This window comes from Centroberyx affinis, unplaced genomic scaffold (assembly GCF_046629955.1).
Source record: "Centroberyx affinis isolate AG114_WGS23_722 - 3 ecotype Tasmania unplaced genomic scaffold, CSIRO-AGI_Caff_v1 ptg002531l_1, whole genome shotgun sequence".
NCBI lineage: Eukaryota > Metazoa > Chordata > Actinopteri > Beryciformes > Berycidae > Centroberyx > Centroberyx affinis.
The window spans coordinates 78983-94962 of NW_027280749.1; the positions used below are offsets into that span (position 1 = coordinate 78983).

At 42.7% G+C, this 15980-nt stretch overlaps 1 protein-coding gene across 1 annotated transcript; it reads right to left on the bottom strand.

Moving 5' to 3' along the window:
* Positions 1-3742: 3742 nt before the first annotated feature.
* Positions 3743-9681, bottom strand: LOC139656757 (protein HEG homolog 1-like). Its single transcript, XM_071534375.1, has 11 exons — positions 9588-9681; positions 8755-8829; positions 8515-8624; positions 8370-8428; positions 8135-8274; positions 7338-7472; positions 6471-6513; positions 6230-6267; positions 6037-6124; positions 5648-5846; positions 3743-4854 (listed from the first exon to the last, which is right to left on the bottom strand). Exons 1-11 carry the CDS (start codon positions 9679-9681, stop codon positions 4717-4719), a joined length of 1119 nt encoding a protein of 372 aa, XP_071390476.1. The 3' UTR covers positions 3743-4716.
* Positions 9682-15980: the final 6299 nt, after the last annotated feature.

Consider the following 15980-nt stretch of genomic DNA (forward strand, 5'->3'; position numbering starts at 1 on the left):
ATTTAGGGTTTTTGTCATCTTTATGTGCTTGAAAAAAAAAAAAAAAAGAATTTATGAATGGTGTTAGCGGTAGGTCATCCTGCTCTGAAGAGTATATTATATATAATCTAATGAGTCAATATTTTAACTGTATACTTGCTCCAGCTACTTTTGAGTTACTGTTCCTTGAGTTACTAATCCTTTTGCTAACATTTTTTCGTATCTGTTTTATTTAAAAGCTTCCAGGTAAACTTTCGCAGTAACTCTATTGTTGTAAAGCCCAAATCATAACCTTTTCCTAATGGAAGCACAGATTACTTAAAAAGAAACATTTTAGACAAAATTGTAGCTTCTACATTGCCAAATGTATTTACCAAGGTGGCCCATTTGCAATTCTTTTTAGGTGTGTTGCTGGCCAAAAGTTGTATATAATCGTATATAAGTCATTGCTCTCCACAGAAAGTGATATTGCCATATAATTATTAATATGTAGCATGTAACACATGTCTCTTTTGAGTAACTTGCAGCACACATTTTGAGGAAACAGATTGAAGAGTTATTTTTGGATATCTTTAGTTCACCACCCTCTTCCAGCATGTTTTTCTTTTTGAGACAGGATGGAAGAAAAGATGAAAGGGATGCATAGTAGGGAGGAGATAAGAAAATAGATCCAGGTGAATTCAGCAGGTGTATACACAGTTCAAGACTATCTCAGAACACCTTATTTTCCCTACATGTAAGCAGGGGTTGTCGCTTGCACAATCAGCCTGCAGTGCACAATAGATAGTGGAGCCGCAGCTTTATCTCACCACAAGTGTCTGACTAAGTGAGACGGGCTGAGTCTCCAGAGCGGCTCTTTATCTCCAAACCCTGAGAAAGGCCACTCGGGGAGCAGGAAGTTCCTCACGTCGACGGGCCCGGCTCGGTTGCTCTGTGGCTCGATACTTATTGGATTGCGTGCCCATTCCCACAGCTCCGGCAGGTCAAATGACTGGGATGTGTAGCTCACGGCCGCTAAGTGGTCTATCGATCAGTCAGCTGAGCCTGTGGGCTGATGGGATGGGCTGCACCAGACAGGGCCGGACTTGGCACAATATACAATGAATTCCTCCACAGAGCAGAGGAGAGCCACTGGCTTGGCTTCAGCATAGCGTACAGAGGTGTTCATTACAGATTAAGGGTCCCCAAGTATAAAATGAAGTGTAAAATTCAAAGTACTCTTCTAAGGTTAATGGGGAATTCCATTCCACACATAATTTATAAATTTACAGATCGCTAATATCTGGTGAAAACCTTGTATTTCCACAATGTCAGCTTTTCAGGAACTAGGAAAAACAGCTTTATTTTATCTTGACTAACATGACATTTTGTGTTTATTCACTGGGTCATAGAGTTTGTTTCATCCCACTGAGGACCATGTAATCCTTCAAATGAAGTAAAACATGAAAATCACCAAAAGTGGACTCACAAGGTTTTCACATGACAACTGTGGTATGTTACTCTTGAAGCTTAGGATAGTTGAATCAGAATTGGTGAACATGAGCAACTTTCTGCCTAAGCTCGAATCCAGAGACACAAACAATCAGTGAACGTTCACTTTTATCCCCCGTATAGCAGAAATTAAAGAGAAGTGTTTGGCCAACTCCCTAATCTGTGATGTCACTAAGATGTACAACCTGGACCTGCTCCACGGACTGGAGCGGGAGACTTTTTAGACTCATAATGTTTGTGTAAACACAAGTGAGCTTTATTTTATAATAGTCCCCACAGTTCTAACACAGGACATGAACCTACATCCAGAGATCTCTTGGTTGCTCTCAGTCACCTTTCTCATCTTTTCAATTCATTCTCCTTAATTCATTCATCATCCATCTGTGTGACACCACAGATTAGCAATTGATAATGTAATGATTTGTCAAATGTAATAAAATGTCCTTCTAAAAGAGTTGAAAATGTAATAAAACCTGTTAATGTAATAAATTGCTGTATGATGTAATAACATCAAATTATTACATTAACCAGTGTTTGTTACTTCATAAGAGATGTAAGGTAATTGTAATTAATGATGTAATAATGACTAATAATGCAATAAATCATAAGTAAAAGAAGAATAGATGTATTACTTTATTAGTCATTGTTATTATTACATCATCAGCTAAAAATATGTTACTCCCCATTTGAAGTAATATTGCAGGTTAATGTAATAATGTGATGTAATTTATCACATTAACAGGTTTTATTAAATTCTTGACCCATTTAGAGAGACATTCTCATTACATTTTGACAAGTTATTTCATTATCCAGCAGTTATTACATTGTCAGTTGCTTCAGGGCTCTAGCCAGACTTTGGCTATAATGTGACAGTAAATGTTCACTGGTACAAAGTGAACTGTTCTACACTGCATTCCCTGCTCCCTGCTAGGAGCTCCCTGCTTCATTTGTGCGGTTTTACTCACAGGCAGATGGGTGGGTGTTAAAATCCGACCCTGGCATTAAGCTGCAGAGCAGGATTCTGCACACACACACACACACACACACACACACACACACACGCACACACACGCACACACACACACACACACATGAATCTACACATGCAAACATAAACCAACAGTGGAACCACATGTGCATCATTCCCCTGATTTGAGCCCCCTGTATGCCAGTCAGAGTGTGTTCCAGTGACCCAATGCCCAAGATTAAGGCCTGGCAAAGCCAGCTTTAGCCTCCCAGCAAACCAAATCCCTGCTTTTAAGAGCCTGTGAGGAACACACTCCTAGGCTGTAATGCCATGGCATCACACTGCCAGCCAAGTTTTACACAAACACTAAAATAAGACCTCGTCCTGAGGCCAGACTGGGGCATTAGCACTCTAGGGTGACAAGGTGCAACACAGTAGGCAGTGAGATGGAGAACTGCTCAGTAAAATGCACTGATAATATCAATCCCCTGACAACCAGAAAGGAATGATCCCATTAACACTGTGATTAATGCGGCCATTCAATTACATCCAAAAGCCTGCAACTGTGAAATGAATTATGAGTGAGCTGCACCAATGCTACTGGTGCAGATGAAATCTTTCACATATTATTCAGTTTGAATGAGAGTGGCAAAATGCTGCAAAGGCAGCAGCTGCTTACTCAACCTTTGCAGATGCTGATTTCCATTTGATTTCTCAGACACATGTGAGAATAGCTGCAGGCCTTAACGAAGGGACAGAAGGTAGAAGAAAGAGTCTTGTCAAGGACTCCGAGGACACAGTTTATTCTAAAACTTTTAAAGTAGATATACTCCTGTAAACCTGTGTCTTCAGTTTCTCTGTACCAGGCTCTGGATAGGGGACATGTCATCGCAAATGTGAGGTTGTGGATCTAGCAGCTTTTCTTAAGACAGCGTTATTTGGCAGCCACATTAGCCATATCTGGCAGTGTCCTATTACACGGTCTGCAAGAGGTCAGTGAAGGATCTGTAGTCTTGGTGCTTTGACGAATTCAGAGATTTAGACTGGCCGAGAGTTAGGGCCATTTCCAACCCTGTCCATATGAGTCACATATGAACTCACTGTACCTCCCTCTGCTCTACACAGCTAATGCTTACCGACACACAAATAAAATCTTGCTGTAAAACACTCAGAAGGACACAAAAGTTTGAATTAGGGGATGATGAAGCTGTTAAAGCACTTACATAATGCAGTCATATTTACTACATCCATCAGTAATAACAAAACAAGGTGTGTCGTGTTTAAATTAATTTATTTATTTCCATTGCATACACATACATTCTCTGCCGAAAGATCTTTTATTATTTACAAAAGTTTACACACTTATAAAATAGTGCACTGTCTCAGAGACACATGGACAAACATACATAAGAGACTTCAGGCTCATGTTTTCAAAAGAAATGTATACAAGTGATAATTGGCACATCCAAGAGACAGGCTTTATCACGGGGTTTGCATAATGTTTCCTATTCTTCAAACAGACCATCAAAACAGGCACATTTTGCAAGTGCAGCAGCTTCAACAGGGAAGCATATGCACACAAATAGAGACGGTACTCAGCTCCAGACTGCTACAAAATAAATCCCTTTAGAAATACCCCAAACGAGGGATCCAGCCCCTTTAGCCATTCAAAAGTTAGTTTTTCGAGAAAACAATCATATAGTAAAATATCTAGCAGCCCCAAAAGCCCCAACACTCTCACACTCCATTTACCTTTGATTTCCCAGCAAAACATGTGGTAAACGTGATACACAGTTAAGTGCAATTAGCAAGATATGAATCACACAGCATTACTATGTTCATTTTGAAACTACGGAATGATTTCTTTAAAGCATACAAAAGTCACCTGTTCCATTAAGAAGTGTAAGGGAATTATACTGAACAATAGTGACATCTACTGGTTATGATCAGTAACATTTAGCTCACTCCAAAGAACAGACATATGATACACACAATCTCATTAAAAAATTGTTAAAAAATTCTTGTTTGTATTTAACATGAGTGACGGATGAATCTCTTTGGTGGTTGTTGAGTCTTGATTTGACGTCCTTTGTGATTTGTCATTAATCCAAGCAAGTTCCCATGTATCTTGATAAATAACCTGCCATTGCTGAGACAGTACTGTGTCCTGCTCAGGAAAACAATGTGCCCATATTCCCAGAGTTTCAATTCAGTGACTTCTTTTTGATCGGTTTCCGTGTGGTATTCCTCATTTCCACATGGACTCCCTTTCCGACTCCCTAGATGTTCAGTTTGTTCGTGTCATCTCCTGGCAAGAAGTAGGGGTTCTCATGGCCTTGAACCAGGTAGGAGTATCGGGAGGGGTTTTTACCTTTGAAGGTCTTCATTCCATCTGGGTTCAGATCGTACGACCCCGACTGAAATGTCAGCAGAACCATTGAGTTTATTAGTCTCTTTGAGATATAGGGACTTCACACGCGCACACGCACAAACATTCACAGAAGCCAACACAGACACATGAACTCGCACGTGCACCCTAGAATGTGCACACACACAAGCAATGAGAGCCACCAACGTGCAATGAGAATGATAACTATTCATGACTATTCATAAACTCTAGCACCGGCTGTGTCAGTCACTAGATTTTGAATTGAAAGCACACTGCTTTCCACAACAATCAGAAATTCCCCTTACAGTCTCCTCACAGTGTTCATGAAGCCTCCCATCACCCTGAAAATCACACCATCAAATCACACCATCATTATTCTTACTGTGGCCTATCTAAATCATCAGCAGGGGGGCATAGTGGCAAATCAAAGTTTGGAAGCAAAGCCATGCCTTACCTTTTTCCATCCTTTCTGCGCCATGTGAAGCCCCTAAAGCAACACACTGGGAGTCAGGCAAAGCAGGGAGCGTGGGGTGATCTACATGCTAGCGCTACATACATTGTGGATGATCTGGAGTAACATACTGGTGAGCATAGGATTGAAAACATATGGTATCAAAGCGTCTAATCTGTCTCTGAAGTGACAGAGGGTGGTAACATGGCAGTGAGTTAGAAAGCAGGTGCAGTCTGGATGCAACGAGGTGGGGCGACAGCACAGACTAAATACTGAGTTAGCGGATGAGAAACACTATGCAACACTGTGAGGTTGTGGCAGTTCGGTCGATTGCCTACAGTGCGACAGAGGAACATCTATGGAAACTCACCACTCCGTTGGTCTGGTGCTTTTTGTCCACCAGGGTGTGAGTGCTGCCCCCCTCTGTCATCTCTATGGAAGGGGCTGCATCCCAGTTGGTGTTGGCCCGAGGAATGGGGGTGATGCCTTGAATGGGCCAGGGGCCACTTAAGTCCTCCGTTGGGTACGGACTATTGCTGTATTCAGGCTTTCTCTTTGAGCATCTCCTGCTGAAGTACAGACAGTAGAGGATGTGAAATGAGCCGAATATATCTAATTTGATGTGGTTCAAAGTTTATAAAAAAGATGCAGTTCTCTCCAGAGAGCTGTGGATTGATCATTACATACAGTAGGAGAAGAGTAAATCAATACAAGGGCTTGTGAGGTGGGGAGGAGATATTGCTTTTTTAATATGCTCACCAGCAGCAGTATATGAACAAGGCCAGCACCAAGATGAGCAGAAATCCTCCTAGTACACAGGAGATGACCACCACTGCCAGAAGAGCCGCTATATAGACACACATGCAGAAATATGATCAATTTTTGGGATCAATGCAGCACTTTTACGACTGCTACTACTGCATTTTGCCTTTGAATCTGTGCAGTAACTTACAGTCACTGCAGTTGAACCCAGCGTAGCCAAATGAGCATCTGAAAGACAAAAGAGCAGTTAGATTCCCATTTCAGGCCTTTACTAGAGACTCATAGTTGACTATCTTGTTCCTATTTTATGCAGTTTAACCTTGAATCCACATGGGGGAGCCAGTTGCTTCACAGACCCCCAACCCCTCCCCAAATCCTTGATGGACACGGAAACTCACTTCATAAACAAAAAAACAGATGTGGCTACTCACGGTTGGCACGTGTCTCCCTCTGCCCTCTGCCCACTTGGACAAGCTATGAAGAGAAGTTGACACATCATGACTTACAGAAACACTAAGTTCTGTACAAAGAGACTGAAATGAGAACAATAACCTACTATTTCAGTCTCAGACATAGCAGACAGAGAAGTACGCCTGGCTGCACGGGAAACGAGAGCACGAGTGTAATGAGAACCTCTTGCAGTGCATTGAAATGGAGGCTGAATGATGACCATCAGTGACGAGCGCATAATAGTACATTATGTTTTTCTTGGGAAAGCAACTGTAGAGCACCCAGCATGTGTCTGTAGCTCTCCTTATAGCTGCTCTTATGGTCACAAGCAATCCAACCCTCCGACGACGGAGAGTCGTGATTCTTCCACTTGTTTCCAGGGAAACGACCCCATTGCAAAGGAATAAATTAAGGAGATATATGAAGCTAGGGGCAAGGGTCAGCCTGGAGAAAAGTCTGCAGCACTTGACCTTGTCTCTGAGTCTCTCCGTCCCTCTCTCCCTGTTGCTTCTCTCCCTATTTCTCACACAAAAGTATTTCAATGAGGATAAGCGCTCTCTGTTACAGTTCTCTCAGCTGTGGGCCAGACAGGAATATTTCACTTGAACTTGTGCTCAGACCCCGTGGGCCTTCGTCTGTGTGAATGCTTCTCTTTCTCGGCTCTCAGTGTATTCCCATCATACATGAGCCTACAATAATCTATAGCACTATGGCAATATAATTATAGTACAAGACACAACTTAAACATAAAAATAAACACTGAAACAGTCTGCTTTTTCAAACCTGACATAAGCCATGATGAATTCGATACACATTTATCCATCCAGTAGATAAACAGTCGCTGTTACCTCTGCAGCTTGTGTTTGAGTACACACTGGAGATGAAGCCACTTTTACAGGAACAAACAGCCTGGCCATTTTTATTTGAACATGTAGCCGTGAAGAGATCACAGGGAACTGGGTCCTGCTCACACAGGTTCGTCCCTGAGACAGATAATATAGGGAACAGGCACATTTGACAATGCATTTGAGAGTCTACAAATGCTGCTACAAATATTAAAGGTCCCATATTTTACAGTGTTTTGTTTTATGTCTTGAGGTCCATTAAAAGCTTTTTGTGTGGTGTCATGTACCAAAAACACTCTCAATCCATTTTTACATGTTCATTTTCCAGCATCTCTCAAAATCAGCCTTACCAATAACAGGCTGATTTTGTTGCTGTGTCTTTAAGTCTCATTAATATTAACAACCCCCTGTTCTGATTGGCTAACCGTTTCGAGAGTGAAATGCGAGACACCACAGCCCGGCAGCGACAGGTAGGGAAAACTCTCCGGTAAATAAACAATGGCAACTGCTCAACTGCTTTATTATTTATTATTTCTGGTGTTGTAGGAGGACAAATGATAATGAGCGAACCGTTGTGAAGCCACAAAGTTACGGAAGTCCAAGCGGCTCGTTTAGAGGCTCTGTTTTCTAATATTTCTAATACTTTCACAATGTTTACACAGCACTTCCAAGGGAAATGGAAGGGGCAAGGGAAATGCCGTTTTCCGCAATATGGGACCTTTAATGCAACATGCGGCCCATACAAGTCAGGTTCTGCCCTTCCCTTGTTATACATAGAATAGTGCATTAGTGATACATACCTAGAAATGTTGCATTAGCCAGCAACCCATCGCTGCCCTGTGAGTTGCCTATGGCCACTTTAATGGCCGCATCAATGGACTGTTGAGTGGAATTGGTATCTTCAAAGACGTTATTCACAGTTGCTTGTACACTGCCTGGCCTAGGGAATTATAAAGAAGCACCACAAGAGCTAAGAACCCCTTGATAAGGTATGATAATAATATGCTCTGTGCAGGAGAAAGAGGAGACACTTACGCCAGTTGTACAACGTCCGACCTTATATATCCCCGTTGATTTTCGAGGGCATCTCTGAGCTATAAAGTAGAATAAACATGTGGTTCACTCGCTGAGAAGGGAGAACATACTGTATCCGCCATGCTTTGTGAGTACAGAAACTTACCACCGCTGAGATCTGAGCCGCTGTGTCCTGAAATATCCTTGAGGACCTGTTGCTCATTTCACTTTGAAATGTCAAGGAGGTGAGATGAAGCTGGCCCGGGAACACTTGGCCTGCGGAGAGAGGAAGCAGGGGGAAATGAGGCAAAAGTCTTTCGGCAAAAGCCTCATCGCCACCACCATCATCAATCATCGTATTTAATCACACCAGACATGAAATGCTGCTATATGGCAATGTCCTTACCTTGTATGCAACGGCCATTTTGCAGGTAGCTACCAGAGAGACACTGACAGGTGCCGTTAAGACAGACGCTTTCAACTGGACACGGGGTGGAAGGACACACTGAAAGAAAAAATATGCATTAAACAACTTGCCATCTGAGTTTTGTCTCTGATTTTTTCTCTTCTTAACTGTATAATTTCCGCTTTCGTATGCTATACTATAAATCCACTCTTACACTATATATACTAGGGATGGGACAATATATCGAAATTCAATATATCGTAATATAAATGTGACAATACATTTTGTGGGTCAGAAAAATTAATCATGATATTAGCTCCATTTTATTCTGCTGTAGTAATCACAAATGAGACGGCTTGACCATCACAATTTCAGAAGCTCTCCATCCAAATTATATTATTTGCACTTTGTAATGACATTTCTAAATTGTTGTTTACATTCTAGCAAGCCAGTGCCATTGCTAGAAAGTTCTGTGGCGCAGAAATAAACATAATTCTGCACAGTCATGCTTTGTTGTCATTGAACTTTTATTTATTACATCGTATCGTGGTTGTACTGAATTATTTGGACCACATATCGTGTATCGAATCATATCGTGAGATAAGCATGTCGTGCCATCCCTAATATATACATTATTTTATCACACTAGACCCTAAACCAGCTGTCTTGGTGTGATAATCTGTGAAATCAGATGCTGTTCTGATTGGTTGCAATAAAAATCTGCATACACATGGCTCTTGATGGCACATGGTTGGACACCACTGCCTTAAGCTCTTTCTTGATCTCACCAAGTGGCTTCAAGGGCGACCATTTAAATAACATCAAACACTTACAGTTTGGAGACAGGTACAAACCTATGAATGGAGCCAGGGTGGTGATGGGTGGGGGTGCTGCGGTGGAGTTGTTGGTCATGTCTGTTGGCCGCATGGTGGTGTGTGTTGGGTTGATAGTGTCGGTGGTGAAGGAGGTTGGAGCAGCGGTGAGCAAGACTGTTGTCGTTCCACTAGTTGGTTCAGTGGAATCAGTCAGACCAGTTGTTTCGGCAGTACGGTCAGTCACTATACCGTAGAAAAAACATTATGTAAGAATCAAACTAAGGACCCTAAAGCACAGCCAACAATGACGACTCACTTACTGAATACTATCCGACTTGTAAATTAAAAGTCACACGTGAATCATTTTGTGCAAAATAGCACCCATCACGTTATTAGTCCTACCTCCAGAGGTTGCTGTTGAGGGACTAGGGGTGGTGGTATTTCCAGTGGGGACTACGGTGCTACTGCCTGGGGAGGTGTTAGTAGGGAGAGAGCTGGAGGTGGAGATGGAAGCAGGTGGAGAGGGTGGGGGTCCGGCTGTGGGTGGAGTCACCTCTGTGCTATTGGTTGTGTCTGTGGTGATGGACATGGTGGGAGAAGGAGGAGGAGGTGCGGGAACTTCGGAAGATGTGTTAGTGGTCTCTGTGGTTAGTGTAGTTGTAGTTACTACGGCTGGGGTGTTCTCTGGGGTTACTATGGTTGTAGTTGTGTCGTTGTTAGTCTGCAGGGTTACTATGGTTGTAGTTGCTGTGTCATTAGTCTGCGGGGTTACTGTTGTAGTTGTGTTGTTAGTCTGCGGGGTTACTGTGGTTGTAGTTGTGTCGTTAATCTGCGGGGTTACTGTTGTAGTTGTGTCGTTGTTAGTCTGCAGGGTTGCTGTGGTTGTAGTTGTGTCGTTGTTAGTCTGCGGGGTTACTGTGGTTGTAGTTGTGTCGTTGTTAGTCTGCGGGGTTACTGTGGTTGTAGTTGTGTCGTTGTTAGTCTGCAGGGTTACTGTGGTTGTAGTTGTGTCGTTGTTAGTCTGCAGGGTTACTGTGGTTGTAGTTGTGTCGTTGTTAGTCTGCAGGGTTGCTGTGGTTGTAGTTGTGTCGTTGTTAGTCTGCAGGGTTGCTGTGGTTGTAGTTGTGTCGTTGTTAGTCTGCAGGGTTGCTGTGGTTGTAGTTGTGTCGTTGTTAGTCTGCAGGGTTGCTGTGGTTGTAGTTGTGTCGTTGTTAGTCTGCGGGGTTACTGTGGTTGTAGTTGTGTCGTTGTTAGTCTGCGGGGTTGCTGTGGTTGTAGTTGTGTCGTTGTTAGTCTGCGGGGTTACTGTGGTTGTAGTTGTGTCGTTGTTAGTCTGCAGGGTTACTGTGGTTGTAGTTGTGTCGTTGTTAGTCTGCAGGGTTGCTGTGGTTGTAGTTGTGTCGTTGTTAGTCTGCAGGGTTGCTGTGGTTGTAGTTGTGTCGTTGTTAGTCTGCAGGGTTGCTGTGGTTGTAGTTGTGTCGTTGTTAGTCTGCAGGGTTGCTGTGGTTGTAGTTGTGTCATTGTTAGTCTGCAGGGTTGCTGTGGTTGTAGTTGTGTCGTTGTTAGTCTGCGGGGTTACTGTGGTTGTAGTTGTGTCGTTGTTAGTCTGCAGGGTTGCTGTGGCTGTAGTTGTGTCGTTGTTAGTCTGCGGGGTTACTGTGGTTGTAGTTGTGTCGTTGTTAGTCTGCAGGGTTGCTGTGGCTGTAGTTGTGTCGTTGTTAGTCTGCGGGGTTACTGTGGTTGTAGTTGTGTCGTTGTTAGTCTGCGGGGTTACTGTTGTAGTTGTGTCATTGTTAGTCTGCGGGGTTGCTGTGGCTGTAGTTGTGTCGTTGTTAGTCTGCGGGGTTACTGTTGTAGTTGTGTCGTTGTTAGTCTGCGGGGTTACTGTGGCTGTAGTTGTGTCGTTGTTAGTCTGCGGGGTTACTGTTGTAGTTGTGTCGTTGTTAGTCTGCGGGGTTGCTGTGGTTGTAGTTGTGTCGTTGTTAGTCTGCGGGGTTGCTGTGGTTGTAGTTGTGTCGTTGTTAGTCTGCGGGGTTGCTGTGGTTGTAGTTGTGTCATTGTTAGTCTGCGGGGTTGCTGTGGTTGTAGTTGTGTCATTGTTAGTCTGTGGGGTTACTGTGGTTGTAGTTGTGTCATTGTTAGTCTGTGGGGTTACTGTGGTTGTAGTTGCCTGCATGGCAGTATTGCTGTCTGCGGGTCTTTCTGTGCTAGCTACATGTGTAGTTTTATTATCAGTCGTGGGTGAGGTGGTAGGGCGAGTCTCTGTATTTTTTGTGGGTGTGATGTGTGTGGTATTGTCAGGTGCGGCGGAATTTATCTCACTAGTTGTGGATGGAAGCCTTGCAGTGGACAGGGTTGTACCAATGTACGGAGTTGACGTGGAGTCAACTGGGCCGGTGGTAGAACTCTCCTCAGACGCAGTGGTGGAGGAAATGTCCGGGGCAGTGGTGGTGTGAGGGGTGCTAGACTCGGTGGGCGGGACAGAGGAAGTCCCCTCTGTACTGGTATGTGTGCTGGGTGACAAGGTACTTCCTGTTTCAGTCGAAACTGTATGACTGGTTGTGCTCTCACTCGGTGTGGTGGTTGGTTCCTCAGGTATAGACTCTGTTGTATCAGATTTGAGGGTAGTCTCTTTAGTTGTAGGCACTACTGAGGTGGTGAAGGACTCTGTGGACGCTGGTGAAGATGTAGAATCGCTGGGTTGGAGGGTGGTTCCTAATATTGTGGAGGATTCTGTTTGTGGGAGCGTAGAAGCTGAGTTTGGGATTGTGGTTAAGATTGTGTGAGAGGGAGTGGAGGATGGCTCCTTCTCTGTCCCCCCATTGGTGCTGAGGTAATGTGTGGTAGGATCTGGTGTTGTCATTCCTGCAACCAAAAAAATACACACAAAAAAAACCAATCATGATCACCATCTCCTCTCTGCTAGGCACACCACTATCTCACAAAAAAGTTAGGGAGGCCAAATCTATGATGACAACAAAAACAGGAGGCACTTGAGCTGCCTAATGTCCCGCCATAATCACCATGATGTATTAAACATATGATGTTATGCTAGTGAGGTTAGGGCTGGGCGATATGGTTGAAATCAATATCATGATAATCATAAGGATTTTTCTCGATATCAATATATATCACGATATGGTTCATGTATGCAAAATCACGTTAAATAATCAAATTAATGTTCATCTCATTGAACCAAATGGTAATGTTAGATGTGATGTCAAACAAAACTGAAATATTCAAATAATATTCCTACCATACCTCATTTTATGAGAGTTTTTAAGTAAAATTTGCTTGTCATCATCAATTCAGACAGCAGAAATGTGTGTCACGATATTAAAATATCTTCATATCATCACGATATGATTCCACTGAAAGACGATAAACGATAATATTGAATTATCGCCCAGCCCTAAGTGAGGTCATTAATTAAGCTAATTAATGCATGAATTAGCAAATATTTCTATGTCAATGTACTTGTCTCCACATAACACATGGGCAATATTAACATGAAATCTGTGTCTTACACCATTAAGGAGTTATAGTAGTTTCAAGAAAATCGCTTTTCCTTATTAATATGCAAATCTATGCCGCAAGGTAATAGTGTTTGTCTCATCCTATAGAGGAGCATGCAATCCTTCAGCTGAAGTTGAAACATGAAAATCACTCAAATTAGAGTTACATGGTTTCCACATGACAGCTGCGTAGGTGAATAGAATTAGACACAAAAATCTGAACCTCTGTTGTTAGACATCTGACATTCCAAAAATAGCATTTTGTAAAAGATTAGACAGTGATGATGGGTCAGTAAAACGATGACACATTTTGTAGCTTTGCCTTAAGGTAAAATGGGTTCCTGCTGCAGTCACAGAAAACAATATGGTCGTGTCTTAAATAAACATTTAAGTTCAATGCGTCAAAAAGTTGACAAATGGTGTGACTCAACAGATTAGAGCTAAATGAGGACTATTTATTGCACCTAGATGTGTCAGTCACAAGTGCAGCCAAGTTCATTTGACCATCTTACAGGAAAACGCTGTCTCTTATTTGTTTAAGTGTGCTGTCGTGATGCCTGTTCCCACTTAGCCTCTTCCCACTCTCCTTCTCTGTGTGTTTACGGGGGAACAGACAAAGCTACAAGGCAGCTTGAGGAGCGGTACAAACAGTAGGAGGTCTTTGATAATGGCTTAGCCTGTTTACCTCAGTTCCTCATCTGTATGCATTGACTGATTACATTCACAGCCCCCTTTCAGCAGCCATGAGAAGGAGCAAGCTATGAACAGCTAGATGGGTGGACGCCTTATGCAAACAGCTTTCTTCAACCAGGCACCTCAAAAGCATGAGGAAGTTGTGAGAGAACCAAGACTAATATCAGATTCTGAACATGATTCGATTATTTTCCAGGAACACAGTGTGACACAGTGCACACGGCCCTGCGTGACCTAATGTCCTTATCACTTGGTAACCAAAACTCATTTATAGATGAAAAACCACAGGCTCAACACACCCATACACACACAAATCATATATGAGGGGAGTGGACTAAGATATTAAGCAATCAAAGATGATAGGTGAGGGAGTGACGAGAGGTGAGAAAGACTTATATGATCCTATGTGACATTTTTAACGGTCATTAAGAAGAGGAGCGGCAGAGTCGGGCAGGGCGAGCATCAATAGCAAGAGCAGCACAGCGTGAGATCATTGTCGTAAAACACAGATGTATCAATTTGTTAGTGGCTCGTGTAGATTAAGATTTAAGGGCAATGGACTAATCTTACTCGATTACCAGAGCTCAAGATTAAAACCAACAAAGACTAATGAAAAACCCCTTGAACCAGATCTGGCCGACCCCGTCTTGAGTGTCCAAAATTTTTACATTTGTGTGCGATCTCACTATCTTGGTATGGAGGATTCAATAGTATCATTTGCTATGACTCATGCATTTCCATGAGCAATTCAGCTGAAGGTTAAACATTTTTACTACATTTTTCCATTTTATGGAGCATCTTGTCTCTGCATACTGCACATTCTATTAATATCTCAAAAACACCAACTTTGTCTGCTTGTAATAGAATCACCACATTCTGGCCATTGGTGAGATTCCTGATTTCAGCCTTGAAACAGTAGTGATGTTTGTGAAGTTATTTTCAGTACAGGATTTTTTAGTAAAGAGAAGAAAATGAATACAGAGAACATTTGCCTTGCTGCTTTTTTTGGGCAGGCAATTTCAGTTATTTATGCAGTGGATTATGCAGCGTGTGACTTTGTCCGGCTGGGTGACACTGCCAAGCCAATGTCAACACCAGTGGGCAAGAGTTAATATCTGTGCGCTGAGGGAGAAGGCAGTGAAAGACAGCATGCCCTTGCCTCCTTAACATCTCAGAAGTATAGCCTTTGGACACACACGCAGCAAAATCGTCAGTGTTAATTTACCTCTGAGAGCGTAAGAATCAACACTGTGACAGTGCTTATATAAGCCCGCACCATCAGAGTTAATTTAACACTTGTAGATAGTTTTGAACAGCCACCCCAGAGCCATATCTGCTCTAAGAGTGAGTGGACAAACAACTCTCCAGTCAACACTTGTCAACTCCAAATAATTGGCACACTGGAAAATTTGCTGTACCAGTCTGCCTCTTTGTCTTGACTGATGACGCACTAAAACTCTAATAGACTCAGGACAGAGAGGCTCATTAAGTGTACACTGAAGAAAACAGTATCATAAACAGTGGCGCTGTGTTGTGAATAGAAATTATGTAGTTCAACGCACCCTTAAAGGCCCCACCAATAAACTAATGTCATCCTTATCACCTCTGTACAAATACAGCTAAGGCCATTCTCACCAGCACAATAGAGAGGAAAGAGTAGAAAGTTACAGAAGGCGGGGGAGAGGCAGACGTCTGGAGGAGTAACACCAATCAAACTTGACGTATCACCAGTCTGTCAGCACTGCCACAATGATGGAAAACAAATGAGAGGGGGTGTTTTTGTGTGTGTGTGTGTGTGTGTCAGTGTCTGTGATTGCATGTGTGTGTGTTTGTGGTGACATTTGTTAAGTTCCCTACATTCTTTGCGATATGCCTGATGCATATCACAAAGCGGGGAAGAAGTTTCGATACGCAATTATCACTGAAAGTATTTCATGTAGCTTTCACCAGGAATGAACACGGTCTGACATAACTTTGTCTCAACCGTTCTTGCGTAACCTTGTCAGTCTTGGAGGGATGCTGAAGTTGAGGCGAAATATGTATCTGCTGACATTTTTAGCACAATGTGAGAGCTTCAAATCTAGTCTTATTGGATGGCTACACACTCCTGAGGCATTTCTGCTGGTTTCATACAAGTTGCTCATTTCCTGCATGGGTTCAAAGTTCAAAGGAAATTTGGATACAAGTCCCAATTAGTCCCAAT

Excerpts from the sequence above, each read along its gene's own strand:
- LOC139656757 (XM_071534375.1), bottom strand. The coding sequence starts at position 9,681 with ATGCGGCCAACAGACATGACCAACAACTCCACCGCAGCACCCCCACCC. Across the intron at positions 8,429-8,514 it reads CGGCTCAGATCTCAGCGGTG|CTCAGAGATGCCCTCGAAAA; the intron begins GTAAGTTTCTGT and ends TCTACTTTATAG. Across the intron at positions 6,514-7,337 it reads CTCAAACACAAGCTGCAGAG|CTTGTCCAAGTGGGCAGAGG; the intron begins GTAACAGCGACT and ends TTCTCTTCATAG.